Raw genomic sequence first — 22,850 nt, forward strand, 5'->3', positions numbered from 1 at the left:
GAGACCTCATCTCGAACCTGCTGACTGTCTCTGTTTCTGATATGAGCTCCATTCTCCTCAGCCTGACTGTCTCTGTTTCTGATATGAGCTCCATTCTCAACACCCTGACCTAGACGACCTGGAATTTTGACCTTTGACCCTAGATGTCATTTATTTCACCTCCTCTTTCATATGTGCCCATAAGTTTTGTATGGAAAGTTTTGGGGTCCCCGTTTACCAAGGTATCGCCTCTGATATGAGCTCCATTCTCCTCAGCCTGACTGTCTCTGTTTCTGATATGAGCTCCATTCTCCTCAGCTTGACTGTCTCTGTTTCTGATATGAGCTCCATTCTCCTCAGCCTGACTGTCTCTGTGTCTGATATGAGCTCCATTCTCCTCAGCTTGACTGTCTCTGTTTCTGATATGAGCTCCATTCTCCTCAGCCTGACTGTCTCTGTTTCTGATATGAGCTCCATTCTCCTCAGCCTGACTGTCTCTGTGTCTGATATGAGCTCCATTCTCCTCAGCCTGACTGTCTCTGTTTCTGATATGAGCTCCATTCTCCTCAGCCTGACTGTCTCTGTTTCTGATATGAGCTCCATTCTCCTCAGCTTGACTGTCTCTGTTTCTGATATGAGCTCCATTCTCCTCAGCTTGACTGTCTCTGTTTCTGATATGAGCTCCATTCTCCTCAGCCTGACTGTCTCTGTTTCTGATATGAGCTCCATTCTCCTCAGCCTGACTGTCTCTGTTTCTGATATGAGCTCCATTCTCCTCAGCTTGACTGTCTCTGTGTCTGAAATGAGCTCCATTCTCCTCAGTCTGACTGTCTCTGTGTCTGACATGTTCTCCATTCCCATCAGTCTGACTATCTCTGTGTCTAATATGAGCTCCATTCTCATCAGCCTGACTGTCTATGTGTCTGATATGAGCTCCATTCTCCTCAGTCTGTCTGTCTCTGTTTCTGATATGAGCTCCATTCCCCTCCACCTTATAACGCTTCCATACCCCTGTCTACTACTCAACAGATAAATCTCACCCAGACGAGGGAGAGATAGAGAAGAGGTGATAGGAGAAAGATGGAGGGTGAGACTGATGGGGAAGATAGAGCGGGAGATAGGATGAGATAGAGAGAATGAGACAGGGGAACAGAGAGCGATGAGAGTGAGAGAGAAAAGAGGTAGAAGAAGATAACAAGAGAGAGAGAGGGAAGACAGAGTGGGAGATAGCGAGGGAAGACAGAGTGGGAGACAGCGGGGGAAGACAGAGTGGGAGACAGCGAGGGAAGACAGAGTGGGAGACAGCGAGGGAAGACAGAGTGGGAGACAGCGAGGGAAGACAGAGTGGGAGACAGCGAGGGAAGACAGAGCGGGAGACAGCAGGGGAAGACAGAGCGGGAGACAGCAGGGGAAGACAGAGTGGGAGACATAACAGGAGAGAGAGGGAAGACAGAGTGGGAGACAGCAGGGGAAGACAGAGTGGGAGACAGCAGGGGAAGACAGAGTGGGAGACAGCAGGGGAAGACAGAGTGGGAGACAGCAGGGGAAGACAGAGTGGGAGACATAACGAGAGAGAGAGAGAGAGAGAGAGAGAGGGAGAGACAAGAGAGAGAGAGAGCGAGAGACAAGAGAGAGAGAGAGAGAGACAAGAGAGAGAGAGAGAGAGAGCGAGAAAGAGACAAGAAATAGAGAGAGAGAGACGGGAGAGATATAGTGTGTGAAAGGGGCTTCAGGGTTGGAGAGATTGCGCGGGACGCAGAATCCTCTATCAATGCCGGAGATCACTAAAAAGCACATTGCCAAATGGAGAAAAATGAGAGAGAGATTTTTTATCCAGAAGGATGCAAAAACATCCTATTCCTCACCTCATGGTCATAGGCTGTATCTCTTCCGCAATACTATATTACTGCATAGCCTCTTCTTTCCCCATCTGTCTCCTTTCTCTTCCTGTCTTAGTCACACCATCTAAATTATACTCGCTCTCCTTCCCCTCTGCCGCCTGTGTATGTGTGTGTGTTTGTGTCTGTGTGTGTAGTGTCCATTCTGTGGTGGTGCATAGCTCCCTACTCCCAGTGGGGGATAAAGAGGTCTCTGTTAACCACCCTACCCACTCCCCCAGTCCCTCTACAGGGGCTAAAAGTAGCACCATCTCCACACAGGTCAGGTAACAGAACACGGTTATAAAGACACTGTACACATTTACAAGTGTCAGACAAGGACCCAAATAAACCACTGTCCTCAGTGACTGATGACTATTCATATATAATGGTATACGTCAACATCCATCCTTTCAGCTTTCGGATCAAAACACTGAAGATATTGCAAACCGCCATCAGACGATGAATAGATGCTAATGATTTGGATCCAAAAAGGAATTTAAAGGTTTTACGGGAGAGAGAGTTGAGAGACTTTGAGAGAGCGAGCGAAGAGAGACACTTACCGTCCTCTTTGCATTCTTCTGGTGGCTTCGCCTTCTTCGCCAGCCGCGGGTCCAGCCACGACGTCGTCTTGGTGTTGTGGCTGGACGAGAGAGAAAAGGAGAGACAGTGACAGGAAGAGAGAGAGAGCCAGTGAGGGAGGAGATTCTCAATTCAGCATCATTTCAGAGAAAAAGAGACGTTCCCCTGTGTGCCCACCCTCTAAACTGTCTGGCCAGAAGAAAAAACCCTTTAGGTTAACAAAATGGCAATCGATACTTTTAATTTGCACACTGTTTCTCATTAGTGCAGGGAAGGATGGAGGGATGTCGGGAGAAGGGGAGAGGTGTGAGTGATAGAGCTGAACAGCTGTGGGCTTGGCAGGATCATCACTGTGGGCTGTAAAACTGGACTGTGATCAGATGAGAGGCGGTGCCAAGGAAACTTCAATGGATCTCTTTATCGCATCTGAGGACATAATGCCCTCCCTTGAAGAGATGACAGGACAAGAGGGGGAAGGGAGGGAGGGAAATGTGGCTACAGGAAAGCGGGATTATCCCCGAATCCACCCTTGGGAGGAGGGGACACTGTGAGCACTAACTGAAAATCTTGGGTGATGAAATGCCCCTTCCTCCCTCTCTCTCTCTCTCTCTCTCTCTCTCTCTCTCTCTTCCCACCCCTCTCTTTTTCCCACTCTCCCTTCCTCATTCTTCCTCTCTTTCCATCTCTCCCTGTCTTCCCCTGTATCTCTCTCTCTCTCTCTCTCTCTCTCTCTCTCTCTCTCTCTCTCTCTCTCTCTCTCTCTCTCTCTGAGGATTCTGGATAAACAAATGGATTGAATCTGGAGACAAATCAAAGGGAGCCATCCCGTTGGCATCTGGTACCGCCTTGGCACCACATCATCTACTTTTCCCAAAACGTACAGCTACAAATTGGGCGGCTAAACGCGTTAGCACACAACGTTCCAGATTGATTCATCTAGATGTAGGAACACACAGGGCCTGGGTGGGTGAGACATACGGAGACCGAGTCTAGTGTGCAGTGGCTGGAATTAACAGTCTGCCTCTGTGGAGGAGAGGATACACAAGAAGTATGTGACTGGCTGACTGACCGGCTGACCGACTGGCTAACTGGCTGGCAGACAACTACATTAAAACTAACCCTGCTGGATGTTTTCTCTGCTACTCTATTATACGACACAATGAAAGGCAGTCCTCTGGGAATCGGTTGATGTTTCTGTCACATAAATTCGAACGATTGTTAATTTACAAAAGGATTCTGTAATAACCTGCCTATCGATTGATGTACATACACAGACAGGCACATACACACTCACACAGTCAGAAGACGTTTAAATATTTTTCAAAAGGAAAAGAAAGACAACTCACGATAGAACCTCTAAATCTCATTACAACAACAGTCAACTATTTGGCTGCTGTTGGCTGTATGTGTGTGTGTGCGTGTGTGTTGAGATAATTTGACACCGTTCTCTTCAGCGCAGACACTTACTCGATAAAGTACACCTCTCCCTTCTCTGTGTAGGCCATCTCCCAGTTGCCTGGCAGGGGGCCGAGCTCACTCTCATTCTCATCTGGTTTGGGGGGTGACTTGGTTAGCTCGCCCCCCTCCTCCTGGGGGACCTCATTGTTAGGGGTGGTGGGGGTCTCGGTGGGGGGACAGGTCTGGGGGGGGCATCCCCCGAGGAGACATCTGTACTCTTGTCTTCATGTTCGCTGGACTCTGAGAAGGAGAAGAGAATTACAGGTGAGTCAGAGCTGACATTACTACTGGAGGAACAGGGGAGGGAAGAGGAGGGAAGGGGAGAGGGGAGAGGGGAAGAGGGAAGGGGAGGAGGAGGAGGGAAGGGGAGGAGGAGGAGGGAAGGGGAGAGGGGAGGAGGGGAGGGGAGGAGGAGAAGATGGAAGGGGAGAGGGGAGGAGGGAAGGGGAGGGGAGAGGGGAGGAGGGAAGGGGAGAGGGGAAGAGGGAAGGGGAGGAGGGGAGGGGATGAGGAGGAGACAGGAGGTGGGAAAAGTAGAAGGGAGAGAAGAGGAGGGAAGGGGAGAGGAGAGGAGGGAAGGGGAGAGGGGAAAGAGGAGGAGGAGAGGGGAGGTTGAAAAGGTAGAATGTAGAGAAGAGGAGGGAAGGTAAGAGATGAGAGATGAGGAGGGAAGGGGAGAGGGGAGAGATGAGGAGGCAAGGGGTGGAGGGAAGGGTCAAGGGAAGAGAGGAGGGGGGAAGGGAAGAGAGGAGGAGGGAAGGAAAGAGAGGATGAGGGAAGGGAAGAGAGGAGGAGGAGGGAAGGGGAGATGGGAGGAGTGAAGGGGAGAGAGGAGGGAAGGGAAGAGAGGAGGAGGAGGGAAGGGAAGAGAGGATGAGGGAAGGGGAGAGAGGAGGGGAAGGGGAGAGGAGGGAAGGGGAGGAAGGAAGGGTAGAAGGGAGAGAGGAGGAGGGAGCGGGGAGAGGGGGCAGCGTGATTGAGTGCTAAGGAAAAAGAGATGGAATGGGATAAAAAGAAAGATAGAGAGGAATTCAAATGGGGAGAGGGTGGCAATTGCACAGGGACAGAAATAAAGAGATAGATCGAGCGAGCGAGCGAGAGTAAGGATACCGAGCAGAGAGAGATGGACGGTGATTGAAAGAGAGAGGGAAATAGACATAGAGAGCAGAGTGAGCAAGGTGGCAGGCAGAGGAGATTGAGAGAGATTGGAGGAGCTGATGATATGTCCTAGTTTGAGTTGTGGCGCTTGGTTGGGCCGTCCCAGACGACAGCCACAGCAGGCAGAGGTAGGGAGGGAGAGTTAATCTGAGCTATCTACCTCTCTCTCTCTCTCTCTCTCTCTCTCTCTCTCTCTCTCTCTCTCTCTCTCTCTCTCTCTCTCTCTCTCTCTCTCTCTCTCTCTCTCTCTCTCTCTCTCTCTCTCTCTCTCTCTCTCTCTCTCTCTCTCTCTCTCTCTCTCTCTCTCTCTCTCTCTCTCTCTCTCTCTCTCTCTCTCTCTCTCTCTCTCTCTCTCTCTCTCTGCTTTATTGGCATGGGAAACATGGGTTAACATTGTAAAGCCTTTCTCTAAACGTCTCAAAAGGTTTTACTAAATAACTACTGTAACTGTGTCATTTATTTTTACATTAACAAATGTCAAGTCAAAATGAATGATACTATTTTGTTTCATGGCTCCTAGTTGAGAGTAATGACTGTGATGTGGCTTGCATTGATCCAGTAAATCTGCTTAGTGGAACCACACGCTTGATTTGATCACACCTCCAGGCGATGTTTCTCTGTGTCGGTGCGGGGGGTGGAATCTAGCCTCTGGCCATGTGACGTAGTCTAACTGTACTGTGGTCTGATCTAGTGACTGGGAGATTGGATACAGTGTAAGGCTGTTGTCTCTGAACACTATCAGTCCTGTTTACATGGGATGCTTGGGTGATGTACTCATGCTATTTACAGGCACTAGAACTCTCTCCCTGTAGGCAGGGACTTGTATCCATCCTTTATTATGTTATTGTATGGGCCTGACTAAGAGCTGGTTGCTATGATGTAACCAAGACGATAGACTGTTGCTATGTTGTCTGATCAGATCCCAGGGGTCGGTGCTATCTCATTTTCAGCGGTGAACTTGTTGTCATGACGAGGATCTATAGTTGCACATCAACACTATGTCTGCGTTGGAACCTAACCTGGGGTGATGCCATTGCCGTTGCCATTGACAACGGGTCTCTCTTCCTCCTCATCCTCGGGTGGCTCGATGCCGGCCTTTTCCATGTTGCTGACCGACTTGTTCCGTTTCCTCTTCCCCTTGGAGCTGGGTCGGGCGCCCGGCAGGAGCTGATCTGTTACATTTAGCAGCAGAGGACTGGGCTCGCACGGGGGCTTGGGGGTACCGTAATAGTTCTCTAGAGAAGGAAGGAAGGAATACTTCACATTAATGATCATTTTATGTACTGAGTCAGTCATACACACATCATTTTATACTTAGGTGCTGGTGGGTGAGGTTAAAGAATCAAAATGGCCAGATGTGACAGACTGATGGTTGAACTGAGGTTTCTCCATGAGACTGTGTTAGCCCCCATGAGACTGTGTTAGCCCCATGAGACTGTGTTAGCCCTCCATGAAACTGCGTTAGCCCCCCATGAGACTGCGTTTGACCCCCATGAGACTGTTAGTCCCCCATGAGACTGTGTTAGTCCCCCATGAGACTGCGTTTGCCCCCCATGAGACTGTGTAAGCCCCCCATGAGGCTGTGTTAGCCCCCCATGAGACTGTGTTAGCCCCCCATTACACTGTGTTAGCCCCATGAGACTGTGTTAGCCTCCCATGAGACTGTGTTAGCCCCCCATGGGATTGTGTTAGCCCCATGAGACTGTGTTAGTCCCCCATGAGACTGTGTTAGTCCCCCATGAGACTGTGTTAGTCCCCCATGAGACTGCGTTTGCCCCCCATGAGACTGTGTAAGCCCCCCATGAGGCTGTGTTAGCCCCCCATGAGACTGTGTTAGCCCCCCATTACACTGTGTTAGCCCCATGAGACTGTGTTAGCCTCCCATGAGACTGCGTTTGACCCCCATGAGACTGTTAGTCCCCCATGAGACTGTGTTAGTCCCCCATGAGACTGCGTTTGCCCCCCATGAGACTGTGTAAGCCCCCCATGAGGCTGTGTTAGCCCCCCATGAGACTGTGTTAGCCTCCCATGAGACTGTGTTAGCCCCCCATGGGATTGTGTTAGCCCCATGAGACTGTGTTAATCCCCCATACGACTTTGTTAGTCCCCCATAAGACTGTGTTAGTACCCCATGAAACTGTGTTATTCCCCCACGAGACTGTGTTAGCCCCCCACGAGACTGTGTTAGTACCCCACGAGACTGTGTTAGCACCCCATGAGACTGTGTTAGCCCCCATGAGACTGTGTTAGCCCCCCATGAGACTGTGTTAGCCCCCATGAGAATGTGTTAGCCCCCCATGAGACTGTGTTAGCCCCCCATGAGACTGTGTTAGCCCCATGAGACTGTGCTTTTCTACCATGAGACTGTGTTAGCACCATGAGACTGTGTTAATCCCCCATACGACTTTGTTAGTCCCCCATAAGACTGTGTTAGTACCCCATGAAACTGTGTTATTCCCCCATGAGACTGTGTTAGCCCCCCACGAGACTGTGTTAGTACCCCATGAGACTGTGTTCCCAGAGACCCCCATGAGACTGTGTTAGCCCCCATGAGAATGTGTTAGTACCCCATGAAACCCCCATGAGACTGCGTTAGTCCCCCATGAGACTGTGTCAGTCCCCCACGAGACTGTGTTAGTCCCCCACGAGACTGTGTTATTCCCCCACGAGACTGTGTTAGCCCCCCACGAGACTGTGTTAGCCCCCCACGAGACTGTGTTAGCCCCCACGAGACTGACTGTGTTAGCACCCCCCATGAGACACTGTGTTAGCCCCCATGAGACTGTGTTAGCCCCCCACGAGACTGTGCTTTTCTCCCATGAGACTGTGTTTAGTCCCCCATGAGACATGTGTGAGACTGTTAGCCCCCCATGAGTCCCCCAGACTGTGTCAGTCCCCCATGAGACTGTGACTGTGTTAGCACCATGAGACTGTTAGCCCCCCATGAGACTGTGTTAGCCCCCATGAGACTGTGTTAGCCCCCCATGAGACTGTGTTAGCCCCCCATGAGACTGTTAGTCCCCCATGAGACTGTGTGTCCCCCATGAGACTGTGTTAGCACCCCACAAGACTGTGTTAGTACCCCATGAAACTGTGCTATTCCCCCATGAGACTGTGTAATCCCCCCATGAGACTGTGTTAGCCCCCATGAGACTGTGTTAGCCCCCATGAGACTGGGTTAGTCCCCCATGAGATCGTGTTTGCCCCCCATGAGACTGTGTTAGCCCCCATGAAACTGTGTTAGCCCCCACGAGACTGTGTTAGCCCCCCATGAGACTGTGTTAGCCCCCCATGAGACTGTGTTAGCCCCCCATGAGACTGTGTTTTTCTCCCATGAGACTGTGCTTTTCTCCCATGAGACTGTGCTTTTCTCCCATGAGACTGTGTTAGCACCATGAGACTGTGTTAATCCCCCATACGACTTTGTTAGTCCCCCATAAGACTGTGTTAGTACCCCATGAAACTGTGTTATTCCCCCATGAGACTGTGTTAGCCCCCCACGAGACTGTGTTAGTACCCCACGAGACTGTGTTAGCACCCCATGAGACTGTGTTAGCCCCCCATTAGACTGTGTTAGCCCCCCATGAGACTGTGTTAGCCCCCCATGAGACTGTGTTAGCCCCCCATGAGACTGTTAGCCCCCCATGAGACTGTGTTAGCACCCCATGAGACTGTGTTAGCACCCCATGAGACTGGGTTAGTCCCCCATGAGATCGTGTTTGCCCCCCATGAGACTGTGTTAGCCCCCCATGAGACTGTTAGCCCCCATGAGACTGTGTTAGCCCCCCATGAGACTGTTAGCCCCCCCATGAAACTGTTTTTCTCCCATGAGACTGTGCTTTTCTCCCATGAGACTGTGTTAGCACCATGAGACTGTATTAATCCCCCATACGACTTTGTTAGTCCCCCATAAGACTGTGTTAGTACCCCATGAAACTGTGTTATTCCCCCACGAGACTGTGTTAGCCCCCCACGAGACTGTGTTAGCCCCCCACGAGACTGTGTTAGCCCCCCATGAGACTGTGTTTTTCTCCCATGAGACTGTGCTTTTCTCCCATGAGACTGTGCTTTTCTCCCATGAGACTGTGTTAGCACCATGAGACTGTGTTAATCCCCCATACGACTTTGTTAGTCCCCCATAAGACTGTGTTAGTACCCCATGAAACTGTGTTATTCCCCCATGAGACTGTGTTAGCCCCCCACGAGACTGTGTTAGTACCCCACGAGACTGTGTTAGCACCCCATGAGACTGTGTTAGCCCCCATTAGACTGTGTTAGCCCCCCATGAGACTGTGTTAGCCCCCCATGAGACTGTGTTAGCCCCCCATGAGACTGTGTTAGCCCCCCATGAGACTGTTAGCCCCCCATGAGACTGTGTTAGCACCCCATGAGACTGTGTTAGCACCCCATGAGACTGTGTTAGCACCCCATGAGACTGGGTTAGTCCCCCATGAGATCGTGTTTGCCCCCCATGAGACTGTGTTAGCCCCCCATGAGACTGTGTTAGCCCCCATGAGACTGTGTTAGCCCCCCATGAGACTGTTAGCCCCCCCATGAAACTGTTTTTCTCCCATGAGACTGTGCTTTTCTCCCATGAGACTGTGTTAGCACCATGAGACTGTATTAATCCCCCATACGACTTTGTTAGTCCCCCATAAGACTGTGTTAGTACCCCATGAAACTGTGTTATTCCCCCACGAGACTGTGTTAGCCCCCCACGAGACTGTGTTAGTACCCCACGAGACTGTGTTAGCACCCCACGAGACTGTGTTAGCACCCCACGAGACTGTGTTAGCACCCCACGAGACTGTGTTAGCCCCCCATGAGACTGTGTTAGCCCCCCATGAGACTGTTAGCCCCCCATGAGACTGTTAGCCCCCCATGAGACTGTTAGCCCCCCATGAGACTGTTAGCCCCCCATGAGACTGTTAGCCCCCCATGAGACTGTGTTTTTCTCCCATGAGACTGTGCTTTTCTCCCATGAGACTGTGTTAGCACCATGAGACTGTGTTAATCCCCCATACGACTTTGTTAGTCCCCCATAAGACTGTGTTAGTACCCCATGAAACTGTGTTATTCCCCCATGAGACTGTGTTAGCCCCCCACGAGACTGTGTTAGCCCCCCACGAGACTGTGTTAGCACCCCACGAGACTGTGTTAGCACCCCACGAGACTGTGTTAGGACCCCACGAGACTGCGTCAGTCCCCCACGAGACTGCGTCAGTCCCCCATGAGACTGCGTTAGTCCCCATGAGACTGTGTTAGTCCCCCATGAGACTGTGTTAGTCCCCCATGAGACTGTGTTAGTCCCCCATGAGACTGTGTTAGTCCCCCATGAGACTGTGTTAGTCCCCCATAAGACTGTGTTAGGCCCCCATAAGACTGTGTTAGGCCCCCATAAGACTGTGTTAGGCCCCCATGACACTGTGTTAGCCCGCCCCCATGAGACTGTGTTGGCCCCCATGAGACTGTGTTAGCCCCCATGAGACTGTGTTAGCCCCCATGAGACTGTGTTAGCCCCCATGAGACTGTGTTAGCCCCCATGAGACTGTGTTAGTCCCCCATGAGACTGTGTTAGTCCCCCATGAGACTGTGTTAGTCCCCCATGAGACTGTGTTAGCCCCCCATGAGACTGTGTTAGCCCCCCATGAGACTGTGTTAGCCCCCCATGGGACTGTGTTAGTCCCCCATGAGACTGTGTTAGTCCCCCATGAGACTGTGTTAGTCCCCCATGAGACTGTGTTAGTCCCCCATGAGACTGTGTTAGTCCCCCATAAGACTGTGTTAGTCCCCCATAAGACTGTGTTAGGCCCCCATAAGACTGTGTTAGGCCCCCATGACACTGTGTTAGCCCGCCCCCATGAGACTGTGTTAGCCCCCATGAGACTGTGTTAGCCCCCACGAGACTGTGTTAGCCCCCACGAGACTGTGTTAGCCCCCATGAGACTGTGTTTTTCTCCCATGAGACTGTGCTTTTCTCCCATGAGACTGTGCTTTTCTCCCATGAGACTGTGTTAGCACCATGAGACTGTGTTAATCCCCCATACGACTTTGTTAGTCCCCCATAAGACTGTGTTAGTACCCCATGAAACTGTGTTATTCCCCCATGAGACTGTGTTAGCCCCCCACGAGACTGTGTTAGTACCCCACGAGACTGTGTTAGCCCCCCATGAGACTGTGTTAGCCCCCCATGAGACTGTGTTAGCCCCCATGAGACTGTGTTAGCCCCCCATGAGACTGTGTTAGCCCCCCATGAGACTGTGTTAGCCCCCCCTGAGACTGTTAGCCCCCCATGAGACTGTGTTAGCACCCCATGAGACTGTGTTAGCACCCCATGAGACTGTGTTAGCACCCCATGAGACTGGGTTAGTCCCCCATGAGATCGTGTTTGCCCCCATGAGACTGTGTTAGCCCCCATGAGACTGTTAGCCCCCATGAGACTGTGTTAGCCCCCCATGAGACTGTTAGCCCCCCATGAAACTGTTTTTCTCCCATGAGACTGTGCTTTTCTCCCATGAGACTGTGTTAGCACCATGAGACTGTATTAATCCCCCATACGACTTTGTTAGTCCCCCATAAGACTGTGTTAGTACCCCATGAAACTGTGTTATTCCCCCACGAGACTGTGTTAGCCCCCCACGAGACTGTGTTAGTACCCCACAAGACTGTGTTAGCACCCCACGAGACTGTGTTAGCACCCCACGAGACTGTGTTAGCACCCCACGAGACTGTGTTAGCCCCCCATGAGACTGTGTTAGCCCCCCATGAGACTGTTAGCCCCCCATGAGACTGTTAGCCCCCCATGAGACTGTTAGCCCCCCATGAGACTGTTAGCCCCCCATGAGACTGTTAGCCCCCCATGAGACTGTGTTTTTCTCCCATGAGACTGTGCTTTTCTCCCATGAGACTGTGTTAGCACCATGAGACTGTGTTAATCCCCCATACGACTTTGTTAGTCCCCCATAAGACTGTGTTAGTACCCCATGAAACTGTGTTATTCCCCCATGAGACTGTGTTAGCCCCCCACGAGACTGTGTTAGCCCCCCACGAGACTGTGTTAGCACCCCACGAGACTGTGTTAGCACCCCACGAGACTGTGTTAGGACCCCACGAGACTGCGTCAGTCCCCCACGAGACTGCGTCAGTCCCCCATGAGACTGCGTTAGTCCCCATGAGACTGTGTTAGTCCCCCATGAGACTGTGTTAGTCCCCCATGAGACTGTGTTAGTCCCCCATGAGACTGTGTTAGTCCCCCATAAGACTGTGTTAGGCCCCCATAAGACTGTGTTAGGCCCCCATGACACTGTGTTAGGCCCCCATGAGACTGTGTTAGCCCCCCCATGAGACTGTGTTAGCCCCCATGAGACTGTGTTTGCCCCCCATGAGACTGTGTTAGCCCCCATGAGACTGTGTTAGGCCCCCATGAGACTGTGTTTGCCCCCCATGAGACTGTGTTAGCCCCCCATGAGACTGTGTTAGCCCCCCATGAGACTGTGTTAGTCCCCCATGAGACTGTGTTAGTCCCCCATGAGACTGTGTTAGTCCCCCATGAGACTGTGTTAGCCCCCCATGAGACTGTGTTAGCCCCCCATGAGACTGTGTTAGCCCCCCATGAGACTGTGTTAGTCCCCCATGAGACTGTGTTAGTCCCCCATGAGACTGTGTTAGTCCCCCATGAGACTGTGTTAGTCCCCCATGAGACTGTGTTAGTCCCCCATAAGACTGTGTTAGTCCCCCATAAGACTGTGTTAGGCCCCCATAAGACTGTGTTAGGCCCCCATGACACTGTGTTAGCCCGCCCCCATGAGACTGTGTTAGCCCCCCATGAGACTGTGTTAGCCCCCCATGAGACTGTGTTAGCCCCCCATGAGACTGTGTTAGCCCCCCATGAGACTGTGTTAGCCCCCCATGAGACTGTGTTAGGCCCCCATGACACTGTGTTAGCCCGCCCCCATGAGACTGTGTTAGCACCCATGGGACTGTGTTAGCCCCCATAAGACTGTGTTAGCCCCCCATAAGACTGTGTTAGCCCCCCATTAGACTTTGTTGCCCACTGATCTAAAGCTTAGGCTGTTCCTCCTACAGTGCATCCACTAATAGCTACAAGGCTCAGATTGAAAAATATCTGAGGAAGTTTCACCTCACTATTAAACATGATATATGAGCAATTTAGAGCATTTTTGCTATCGTTTCATAATAATTATCTGTACCAGAGGACCGAGACACACATTCAGCAGTTGAACCTCAAGTCACATGGGTGAGCACTGCCACTGTACAAACCTGCTTAATATGCAACACGCCTGAATTTTGGACACATTTTGTGTGCCTTTGATGATGTGTTCATAAAAATATTTGCTTGGATGTTTTTCTCCTCTTGTTACAAGTTAATATTCAATCGCTAAAGTAGAGATCACAGTAGACAACACAGGCACAAACGGAACATTAAATTAAACTGTCTATTTTAAGGGAAATATATTGTATAATGAAATATTGAAAGGGAGAGAGCAAGTGAGAATGTCACGCGGGAAGATGATGTCATTATTACATAACCCAATGGGACCAGGACCAGGAAGTGGAAGGTCAGTTGACGTCCTGGGAGTTAAAGTTCACATAGTTCTTAAAAGTTCATACATATGTCTCAAGGCACTTCAAGTGGAGGTACTCAAACACAGTCACACACTCCACAACACATATACCTACAAACACACCCACCCACATGACTTCATATTGGTAACTAAAGCCTGACACTGTCTGGCCCACACCCCAGGCATCTGCACTAACATCACTGTTAGCTCTTTTGTGTCCGCTGGCAAATCATTGTTATCCACCGCACATCAATCAAACACTAAACCTTGCACAGATTCCTAGTGATTGAGTGAGTGTGTGTGTGTTGCAAATAAATAAAGAAGAAGCCTGTCTCTCTCTCTGTGCTCTGGGCTCTGTGCTCTGTGTGGTCGTCCCGTCTGTCTCCCCAGGGCGGAGTCGCCAGCTCCCAGCATGCAGAGCGTTTCTGGGTTTGTTCTGAACATGCTCCCCTGGGCTCCTCCTCGCTGATGCTTTCACACATCACCCTCTCTGATCCTCCAGCCCCTGAGTCTGCTCGCAGAAGACTGTCTGCTAAGATCTCCTCCACACACATAGGCATGCATGCACGCAAACATCCCTTGCTACAGCTTTAGCCCAGAGATACCTGGCAAAGTCCAGAGACAGCGGATGTCCTTGTTAAGCTGATGTGAGATCTGATTAAGTGTTTGGTCTCCACTCTCTGTAAACACTGTGTGAAATGGACTGGGGGGAGATATGATGTTGCCACAGCAATGGAACCAAGTTTCCTTGAGAGCAGCCTTCAAGGCACTGCCTCTCCACTGGAGATTAGGTTCTGAAGCTTGAGAGCGTTTCTTTGAGAGTGATAGGGGAGCCAGGGAAGACTAGTGATTAGAGCGTTGGACTAGTAATCGGAAGGTTGCAAGTTCAAATCCCCGAGCTGACAAGGTGCAACTCTGTCGTTCTGCCCCTGAACAGGCAGTTAACCCACTATTCCTAGGCCGTCATTGAAAATAAGAATTTGTTCTTAACTGACTTGCCTGGTAAAATAAAAATAAAATATTATCCTGCACTTCTCAGTGGTGTTTTAGTACTTCTGGAGGAGAAACCATATACCCAAAGATATTTTGTTCGTTGATTGTGAATTTTTGTTCGCATTTCTGAGTACACAGTGAGTGACTCAAATGAAAAAACATTGCTGTAAAAAAGTGAATTGAATGGAAAGGCTTAAAACCACAGACCACAGACTATTCTACCCTGCTGCTGCCTAAATCTAAAAGCAATTTCAGTCAGACTTTCCTGGGAAATCAAATCTAAAATGCACAAAAACAGCATGCCACATTCTTCAAACATTCCTAGACAAACTGAAGACAACCTCCAGTAGTATGCTACAACGCTAAATTAGTTGCCTACCTTACTATTAGCTAAACAAAAGCCAAGAGACAAACTGACCCAACCCCTGACTTTCCCAAGCAAGGCTTTTGTAATGATGAAAATCCAACACTGTGGATAACATTAACCTGGCAGTGTTGGACCTGACAGACAGATTGGCTTTTTCTCCGCCTTCCTCACACAAAAGAAAACAGGGATCTCTCCATCTCTATTGCCCTGCATCTCTCTCTCTCTCTCTTTCTCTCTCCCTACGGCGGCCTTTCTCAATACCAAGGCTATGCTCACGGAGTCTGTACATAGTCAAAGCTTTCCTTAATTTTGAAATGTTATTTTATTTATTATTTTTTTAATTTTTTTATTTTATCGTTTTCTCCCCAATTTCGTGGTATCCAATTGTTTAGTAGCTACTATCTTGTCTCATCGCTACAACTCCCGTACGGGATCAGGAGAGACGAAGGTTGAAAGTCATGTGTCCTCCAATACACAACCCAACCAAGCCTCACTGCTTCTTAACACAGCGCGCATCCAACCTGGAAGCCAGCCGCACCAATGTGTCGGAGGAAACACCGTGCACCTGGCAACCTTGGTTAGCGCGCACTGCGCCCGGCCCGCAACAGGAGTCACTGGTGCACGAAGAGACAAGGATTTCCCTACCGGCCAAACCCTCCCTAACCCTCCCTAACCCGGACAACAATAGGCCAATTGTGCGTCGCCCCACGGACCTCCCGGTCGCGGCCGGTTATGACAGAGCCTGGGCGCGAACCCAGAGTCTCTGGTGGCACAGCTGGCGCTGCAGTACCTCGCCCTTAACCACTTCACCACCCGGGAGGCCTTTTCCTTAATTTTGGGTCAGTCACAGAGGTCAGGTATTCTGCCACTGTGTACTTTCTGTTTAGGGCCAAATAGCATTCTAGTTTGATCTGTTTTTTTGTTAGTTCTTTCCAATGTGTCAAGTAATTATCTCTCTCTCTCTCTCTCCTTCTCTAATTGAACATTACATATTAAAAAGGTAAATGTCGGTGGTACAGCAGTGCAGCCACCGAGAAGAGAAGAAGGGTTCTCTCTACGGAAGACGACATCCTCGGAGAAGTGATACACGGCCTCAATCGGAGAGAGAATCTAACATCGCTCCTGGCAACCAACCGTTAAATTGACCATCTGCAATTTATTTTTCTGCCATGACAGGCGCGAGGCTGAGCGGGAGGGCTCAGCGAGGGAACAGACATGGAGTTAATATCTGTCTGTGTGGTGGAGTCCCCTGTATCTGACAGAGTGGAGAGACAGTAGTTTAGTACACCCAGCACAGAGCAACACAGACCAGGGCAGATGGAGAGAAATTGGAGTGAGTCATGTTTATTATAGAGCCATTAAGGCTCAGAGGAGAGCCAGCATGGAGGAGAGTGTAGCGGTGTTGTGGTGTGTGTGAGAGTGTGTTTTCATTCTTCTCTGTCAGAGAGTGGAAGGATGGTCGATAAACAAGCAGCGACACAATACAATTATTCCAACAAGCAAAATCAGGAAAGACCCCCCAAAAATATGATACAAAAAGCGTTCTCTTACCTTCATAAGTTCCGCTCTCTAGTAAGGCTCCACTTTTCTCCAATTCCATAAACTGATCAACAGTCACAAAGTTGTAGTCCACCCCCGGGACCTCTCCCTCCTTGGGCTGCCTGGTTGTGCCTATCAGAGAGGAGAGTTACACAGTTACAATCAGGGAACTTACTAAGAAACTGTGCATACACCTGCATACAGGAGAGAAGAGCAGGGTTATGAACTGTGTGTACCGTAGAAATAGAATGAAAGAATTGTAAATCTTTTTTATTTTTTTATTTTACCCCTTTTTCATAGTATCCAATTGTTTAGTAGCTACTATCTTGTCTCATCGCTACAACTCCCGTACGGGCTCGGGAGAGACGAAGGTTGTCATGCATCATCCAATACACAACCCAACCAAGCTTCTTAACACAGCGCCGTCCAACCCGGAAGCCAGCCGCACCAATGTTTCAGAGGAAACACTGTGCACCTGGCAACCTTGGTTAGCGCGCACTGCGCCCGGCCCGTCACAGGAGTCGCTGGTGCGCGATGAGACAAGGATTTCCCTACCGGCCAAACCCTCCCTAACCCGGACGACAATAAGCCAATTGTGTGTCGCCCCACGGACCTCCCGGTCGCGGCCGGTTACGACAGAGCCTGGGCGCAAACCCAGAGTCTCTGGTGGCACAGCTGGCACTGCAGTACAGCGCCCTTAACCACTGCGCTACCCAGGAGGCCAAGAATTGTAATTCTATGGTGTGTACATCATGACAGTTCTTTAAAGGGAAACTTCTGGATTTTGGTTAACAGGTCAGACGATTGCGTGGATACCATTTTTATGTCAATGTGTCAATTAAGAAGGAAGTTAGCGGTAGTTTTGCGAGTCAATGCTAGTTAGCTAATGAAACTACCTCTAACTTCCTTCATAATGGACACAGAATCGTACAAATGGTATCCAGGACTTCATCTGACTCTGTGGAAGGAGATAAAGGGCGTCATTGTCATCCCTTTAACAAAAGGATCCTACTTTGAACACCTCAACGTCTCATAAAGAATCAGAACAGAACGGCTGATTAAGGACAAGCTGACCCTGAATCAGTTATATTAATGCATTGTAAGCAGGTCTCTCGGTTGCACATTTGAATTCCACTGAATACTTAAGCTCTGTCCTTCGGGATGATGAGCAATGAGCACTTCACTAGGTAACGTTACAGGAAGGTTTCAGCTGAGTGATGTAACTCCAACAGAGAGGACATAAATAAGGTCAATCTGCATGCAGAGCGTCAACACCTCTCAAAGACGGTAGACACAGAGCCTCTACACAACCTCACAGGGCTGCTGTCTACATGTTATCGCGAGTGAGACGAGAACGCTAGCCTGCTGGTTTGGCTGGCAGGGAGGTCCTTGTCCCACCGTGCACTAGCGACTCCTGTGGCAGGCCGGGCGCAGTGCATGCTGACATGGTCGCCAGGTGCACAGTGCACATTGGTGCGGCTGGCTTCCGGGTTAAGTGGGCATTGTGTCAAGAAGCAGTGATGCTTGGTTGGGTTGTGTTTCAGAGGACGCACGGCTATTGACCTTTGCCTCTCCCGAGTCTGTACGGGAGTTGAGCAAGGGCACTTAATTTCTCCTGTAAGTCACTCTGGATAAGAGGGTCTGATAAATGACCCCAAAATGTAAATGTAAATCACAGGTTTTACAAACTCTCTCCCCCAAGCATAGTGTCTGTTTGAGACAGCTGTAATTTCCAGTCAGTGTTGTGTTATGGAGGATATGGTGCTAAAGGTGTATCAAGGTATAAATTAGTTCCTAAATGCTCTTGCTAGTGCTGTGTGCTAATTAGCCTGTTTGAGCACCAGAGGATAGGCTAATTGATGCTGGCTGTGATAGCTCCAAGGTACTCCATCCCTGAGGTGTTAAACAGCTTATTCCCACATCCGTGCTAACACTGCTGTAAAAGCCTGGCCTATGACAGCCTTTGGTGCTGGAAGAGCCTGGCCTATGGCAGCCTTTGATACTGTGGAGTCGGGCATATGGCAGCCTTTGGTGCTGGAAGAGCCTGGCCTATGGCAGCCTTTGGTGCTGGAAGAGCCTGGCCTATGGCAGCCTTTGGTTCTGGAAGAGCCTTTGCCTATGGCAGCCTTTGGTGCTGGAAGAGCCTGGCCTATGGCAGCCTTTGGTGCTGGAAGAGCCTGGCCTATGGCAGCCTTTGATACTGTAGAGTCTGGCATATGGCAGCCTTTGGTGCTGGAAGAGCCTGGCCTATGGCAGCCTTTGGTGCTGGAAGAGCCTGGCCTATGGCAGCCTTTGATACTGTAGAGTCTGGCATATGGCAGCCTTTGGTGCTGGAAGAGCCTGGCCTATGACACCCTTTGGTGCTGGAAGAGTCTGGCCTATGGCAGCCTTTGATACTGTAGAGCCTGGCCTATGGCAGCCTTTGATACTGTAGAGTCTGGCCTATGGCAGCCTTTGATACTGTAGAGTCTGGCCTATGGCAGCCTTTGATACTGTAGAGTCTGGCCTATGGCAGCCTTTGATACTGTAGAGTCTGGCCTATGGCAGCCTTTGATACTGTAGAGTCTGGCCTATGGCAGCCTTTGATACTGTAGAGTCTGGCCTATGGCAGCCTTTGATACTGTAGAGTCTGGCCTATGGCAGCCTTTGATACTATAGAGTCTGGCCTATGGCAGCCTTTGATACTGTAGAGTCTGGCCTATGGCAGCCTTTGATACTGTAGAGTCTGGCCTATGGCAGCCTTTGATACTGTAGAGTCTGGCCTATGGCAGCCTTTGGGTCTGTTCAATACATGTGGCATGATCAGACTGGCCCCAAAAGGCAGATTGAATTCCTGCTTCACTCAATACCAGTTCCATTAACACATTCCTCGAAAATACCTAGATTCCGATAGGCTAGAACTGCACCACGAGTCTAGTGAGGGTAAGTGAGTTTATGTCTGTTGAGTCAAACAGTTCATATGTCTGCCACACCATGTCACAAGATGATGCGGCCATGTGTGTCAACTTAGTCTGGTGCCACAAGCTCTTATCGCCTGTCACATGTCATTATGATGTAACAGAGGTGACAGGAGGTGCTGGATTGGTGCAAACTGAATGACTCCACGCCATTCTGTCACGACAGTCACAAGAGCTGTGAGATACTCTTTTCTTCAGTAAGTCGATTTTGGACTCCGCCACCCTCTCTCTCTCAACGCTGCTGACAGGGAGTCCAAGCGTGAAATAACGTAAAGAAAAGGAAATGATTCCACCAAGGCCATTAAAGCCCTTGCCAACGTTGTCTTAAAGCTCAATGTTGGTGAATCTGTCCTTAGATGGGAAAAGCAAACCGCTGGAGATTTCAACAGACACCATGCAATGGAAAACCTAAATCCTCTCAGAGTCCAGCATCAACATCAAACCATGGTGCTCCACATCAAAACACACCAGGCAGAGAGAGTTCTAGGTGAGGGTTGAGAGAGGAGTGGAAGGGGGCTGGTCTAGGGGCGTGAGGCTGGTCTAGGGGCGTGAGGCTGGTCTAGGGGCGTGAGGCTGGTCTAGGGGCGTGAGGCTGGTCTAGGGGCGTGAGGCTGGTCTAGGGGCGTGAGGCTGGTCTAGGGGCGTGAGGCTGGTCTAGGGCGTGAGGCTGGTCTAGGGGCGTGAGGCTGGTCTAGGGGCGTGAGGCTGGTCTAGGGGCGTGAGGCTGGTCTAGGGGCGTGAGGCTGGTCTAGGGGCGTGAGGCTGGTCTAGGGCGTGGCGTGAGGCTGGTCTAGGGGCGTGAAGCTGGTCTAGGGGCGTGAAGCTGGTCTAGGGGCGTGAGGCTGGTCTAGGGGCGTGAGGCTGGTCTAGCTGGGGGCGTGAGGCTGGTCTAGGGCGTGAAGCTGGTCTAGGGCGTGAGGCTGGTCTAGGGGCGGGGCGGAGGCTGGTCTAGGGGCGTGAGGCTGGTCTAGGGGCGTGAGGCTGGTCTAGGGGCGTGAGGCTGGTCTAGGGGCGTGAGGATGGTCTAGGGGCGTGAGGCTGGTCTAGGGGCGTGAGGCTGGTCTCTGAGGCTGGGGCGTGAGGCTGGTCTAGGGGCGTGAGGCTGGTCTAGGGCGTGAGGCTGGTCTAGGGGCGTGAGGCTGGTCTAGGGGCGTGAGGCTGGTCTAGGGGCGTGAGGCTGGTCTAGGGGCGTGAGGCTGGTCTAGGGGCGTGAGGCTGGTCTAGGGGCGTGAGGCTGGTCTAGGCTGGGGCGTGAGGCTGGTCTAGGGGCGTGAGGCTGGTCTAGGGGCGTGAGGATGGATGGTCTAGGGCGTGAGGCTGGTCTAGGGGCGTGAGGCTGGTCTAGGGGCGTGAAGCTGGTCTAGGGGCGTGAAGCTGGTCAAGGGGCGTGAGGCTGGTCTAGGGGCGTGAGGCTGGTCTAGGGGCGTGAGGCTGGTCTAGGGGCGTGAGGCTGGTCTAGGGGCGTGAGGCTGGTCTAGGGGCGTGAGGCTGGTCTAGGGGCGTGAGGCTGGTCTAGGGGCGTGAGGCTGGTCTAGGGGCGTGAGGCTGGTCTAGGGGCGTGAGGATGGTCTAGGGGCGTGAGGATGGCACATCTAAGCCATATTGATATGTGGTGAGGAGATGCTAATGAACACACATACAGTGTGTGTGTGTGTGTGTGTGTGTGTGTGTGTGTGTGTGTGTGTGTGTGTGTGTGTGTGTGTGTGTGTGTGTATCTATGTGTGAGATACACTATGGCACTTCCAGTGCTACCCTGCATGAGGCCTGCGTAACGACAACAGATTACACCTCCTGACAGCGCTCCAGAACGGCCGACACACAGCACAACACTTCAAAAGGAACCTTTGATGTCATGGAACTACTGTATAATTAACAGCGTCTTCCAGTGGGGACTTTTCTTTGGCGACACTTTCTAAGAGGAGCAACCTATAAGGCATGAAAGTGGTTTTTATGTACTTTCAGAGTTCTGGGCCATCTGTTAGATTTGACGTTAGTGTAACATCCAAGCTGGTTTAAGAGAGACATTTGTAGTGACGATTCCCCATAAAAAGCCACTGGTACGGCAGAGACATGTCCATAACACGTCCACAGAAATTGCTTTCCAACCGTAACTCTTTTCGTTCCCATTTTATCGATCCAATTCAAAATATTAGCATATAAAAAGTGCAGAGGTCAAATCCATGAGCATGCTCTGTGATACAGTAAGAATTGTATGCCCTCTCCGCCAACCCTTCCTGGTCACCTGTGCGACATGTGACCAGTGAACCATGACCCCAACATATAGTGCCCTCTAGTGGACAAATAAGTTCAAATAACCATTGACAGACAGCATATACAATGCCATATACACAGGCCAAAACGGCTCCTACACACCGGCCCCTATGGTTTGCAATGTAGAAATCACCACTTAGCATGATGAGTATACACTTGCATATGCGGTAACACATCCTCGATAGACGAAAGGTGATTCTTCTTCCCTCGTGACTGATCTAAGAAGCCTATATTTATCTGTAATTTACAAAAGCCCCATTGGTATACATTTACAATAAATTAGGGCCACATACCTAATTAATCAAACTGACATACTGTAGGTGCTTTGGCCCTAGTGGGTATTTTCAAGGATGTTCACAAAGGAATTTGGGCACCTGGGGCATTTCTAGAGTGCTGATAATTTACACTAAAGCTGTGTATTGTAACAGGAAATGATTTTTCATGTTCAACAAACATCCTACTTATTAATCTCCTGTTCGATGGGAGGTGAAGCAAAGAGAGAGAGAGATATATAGAGAGAGAGTGAACACAGACAATTCATCAGAGGTGAAGCCAGGATTTTCACTGGAGCAATCTGCAAACAAAGCCGAGAATAACACAAACAGATTACCAGAGATAACTGTGGTGAATACCCAGCTATTTGTCCCGCGGTACGACGCTGTAATGACTCAGAAGTGGCTGTCGTCTTTCCACGTACAAAATGTTCCATGGAACTCCCGGGGAGCGGAGAGGGGAGTAGCGGATGAGAGAATAAGGGAGAGAGAAAACAATAATGATGTCTGAACATCTCTTCCTCTCCGCTGAGAGAGAGAGAGAGAGAGAGAGAGAGAGAGAGAGAGAGAGAGAGAGAGAGAGAGAGAGAGAGAGAGAGAGAGAGAGAGAGAGAGAGAGAGAGAGAGAGAGAGAGAGAGAGAGTGAAGGGTCTGTGAGGAGAAGGCGTGGAGATGAAGCATGTCTCACGGAGTAGACTAGAGTTGCAGCGTGGGCAGTAAAGCTGCTCTCTCTCTCTCTTTTCCGACAGTTATATCCATCCATAGGGTTTCATAGCCAGGGGCCAATAGATCAGCTCTTAACACATCCAGCT

The 22,850-nt window shown here is 50.5% G+C and overlaps 1 protein-coding gene across 1 annotated transcript in view; it reads right to left on the reverse strand.

Annotated features, from left to right (window-relative positions):
• LOC135515014 (membrane-associated guanylate kinase, WW and PDZ domain-containing protein 2-like) overlaps nucleotides 1–22,850 on the reverse strand; it is a 350,442-nt gene that overhangs the window by 92,551 nt on the left and 235,041 nt on the right. Inside the window, 5 exon segments of the mRNA XM_064938806.1 lie at nucleotides 2,420–2,499; nucleotides 3,906–4,089; nucleotides 4,092–4,136; nucleotides 6,074–6,289; nucleotides 16,551–16,670. Of these exon segments, the coding sequence (XP_064794878.1) occupies nucleotides 2,420–2,499; nucleotides 3,906–4,089; nucleotides 4,092–4,136; nucleotides 6,074–6,289; nucleotides 16,551–16,670 (645 nt within the window).

This window comes from Oncorhynchus masou, chromosome 26 (genome assembly GCF_036934945.1).
Source record: "Oncorhynchus masou masou isolate Uvic2021 chromosome 26, UVic_Omas_1.1, whole genome shotgun sequence".
Classification (NCBI taxonomy): Eukaryota; Metazoa; Chordata; class Actinopteri; order Salmoniformes; family Salmonidae; genus Oncorhynchus; species Oncorhynchus masou.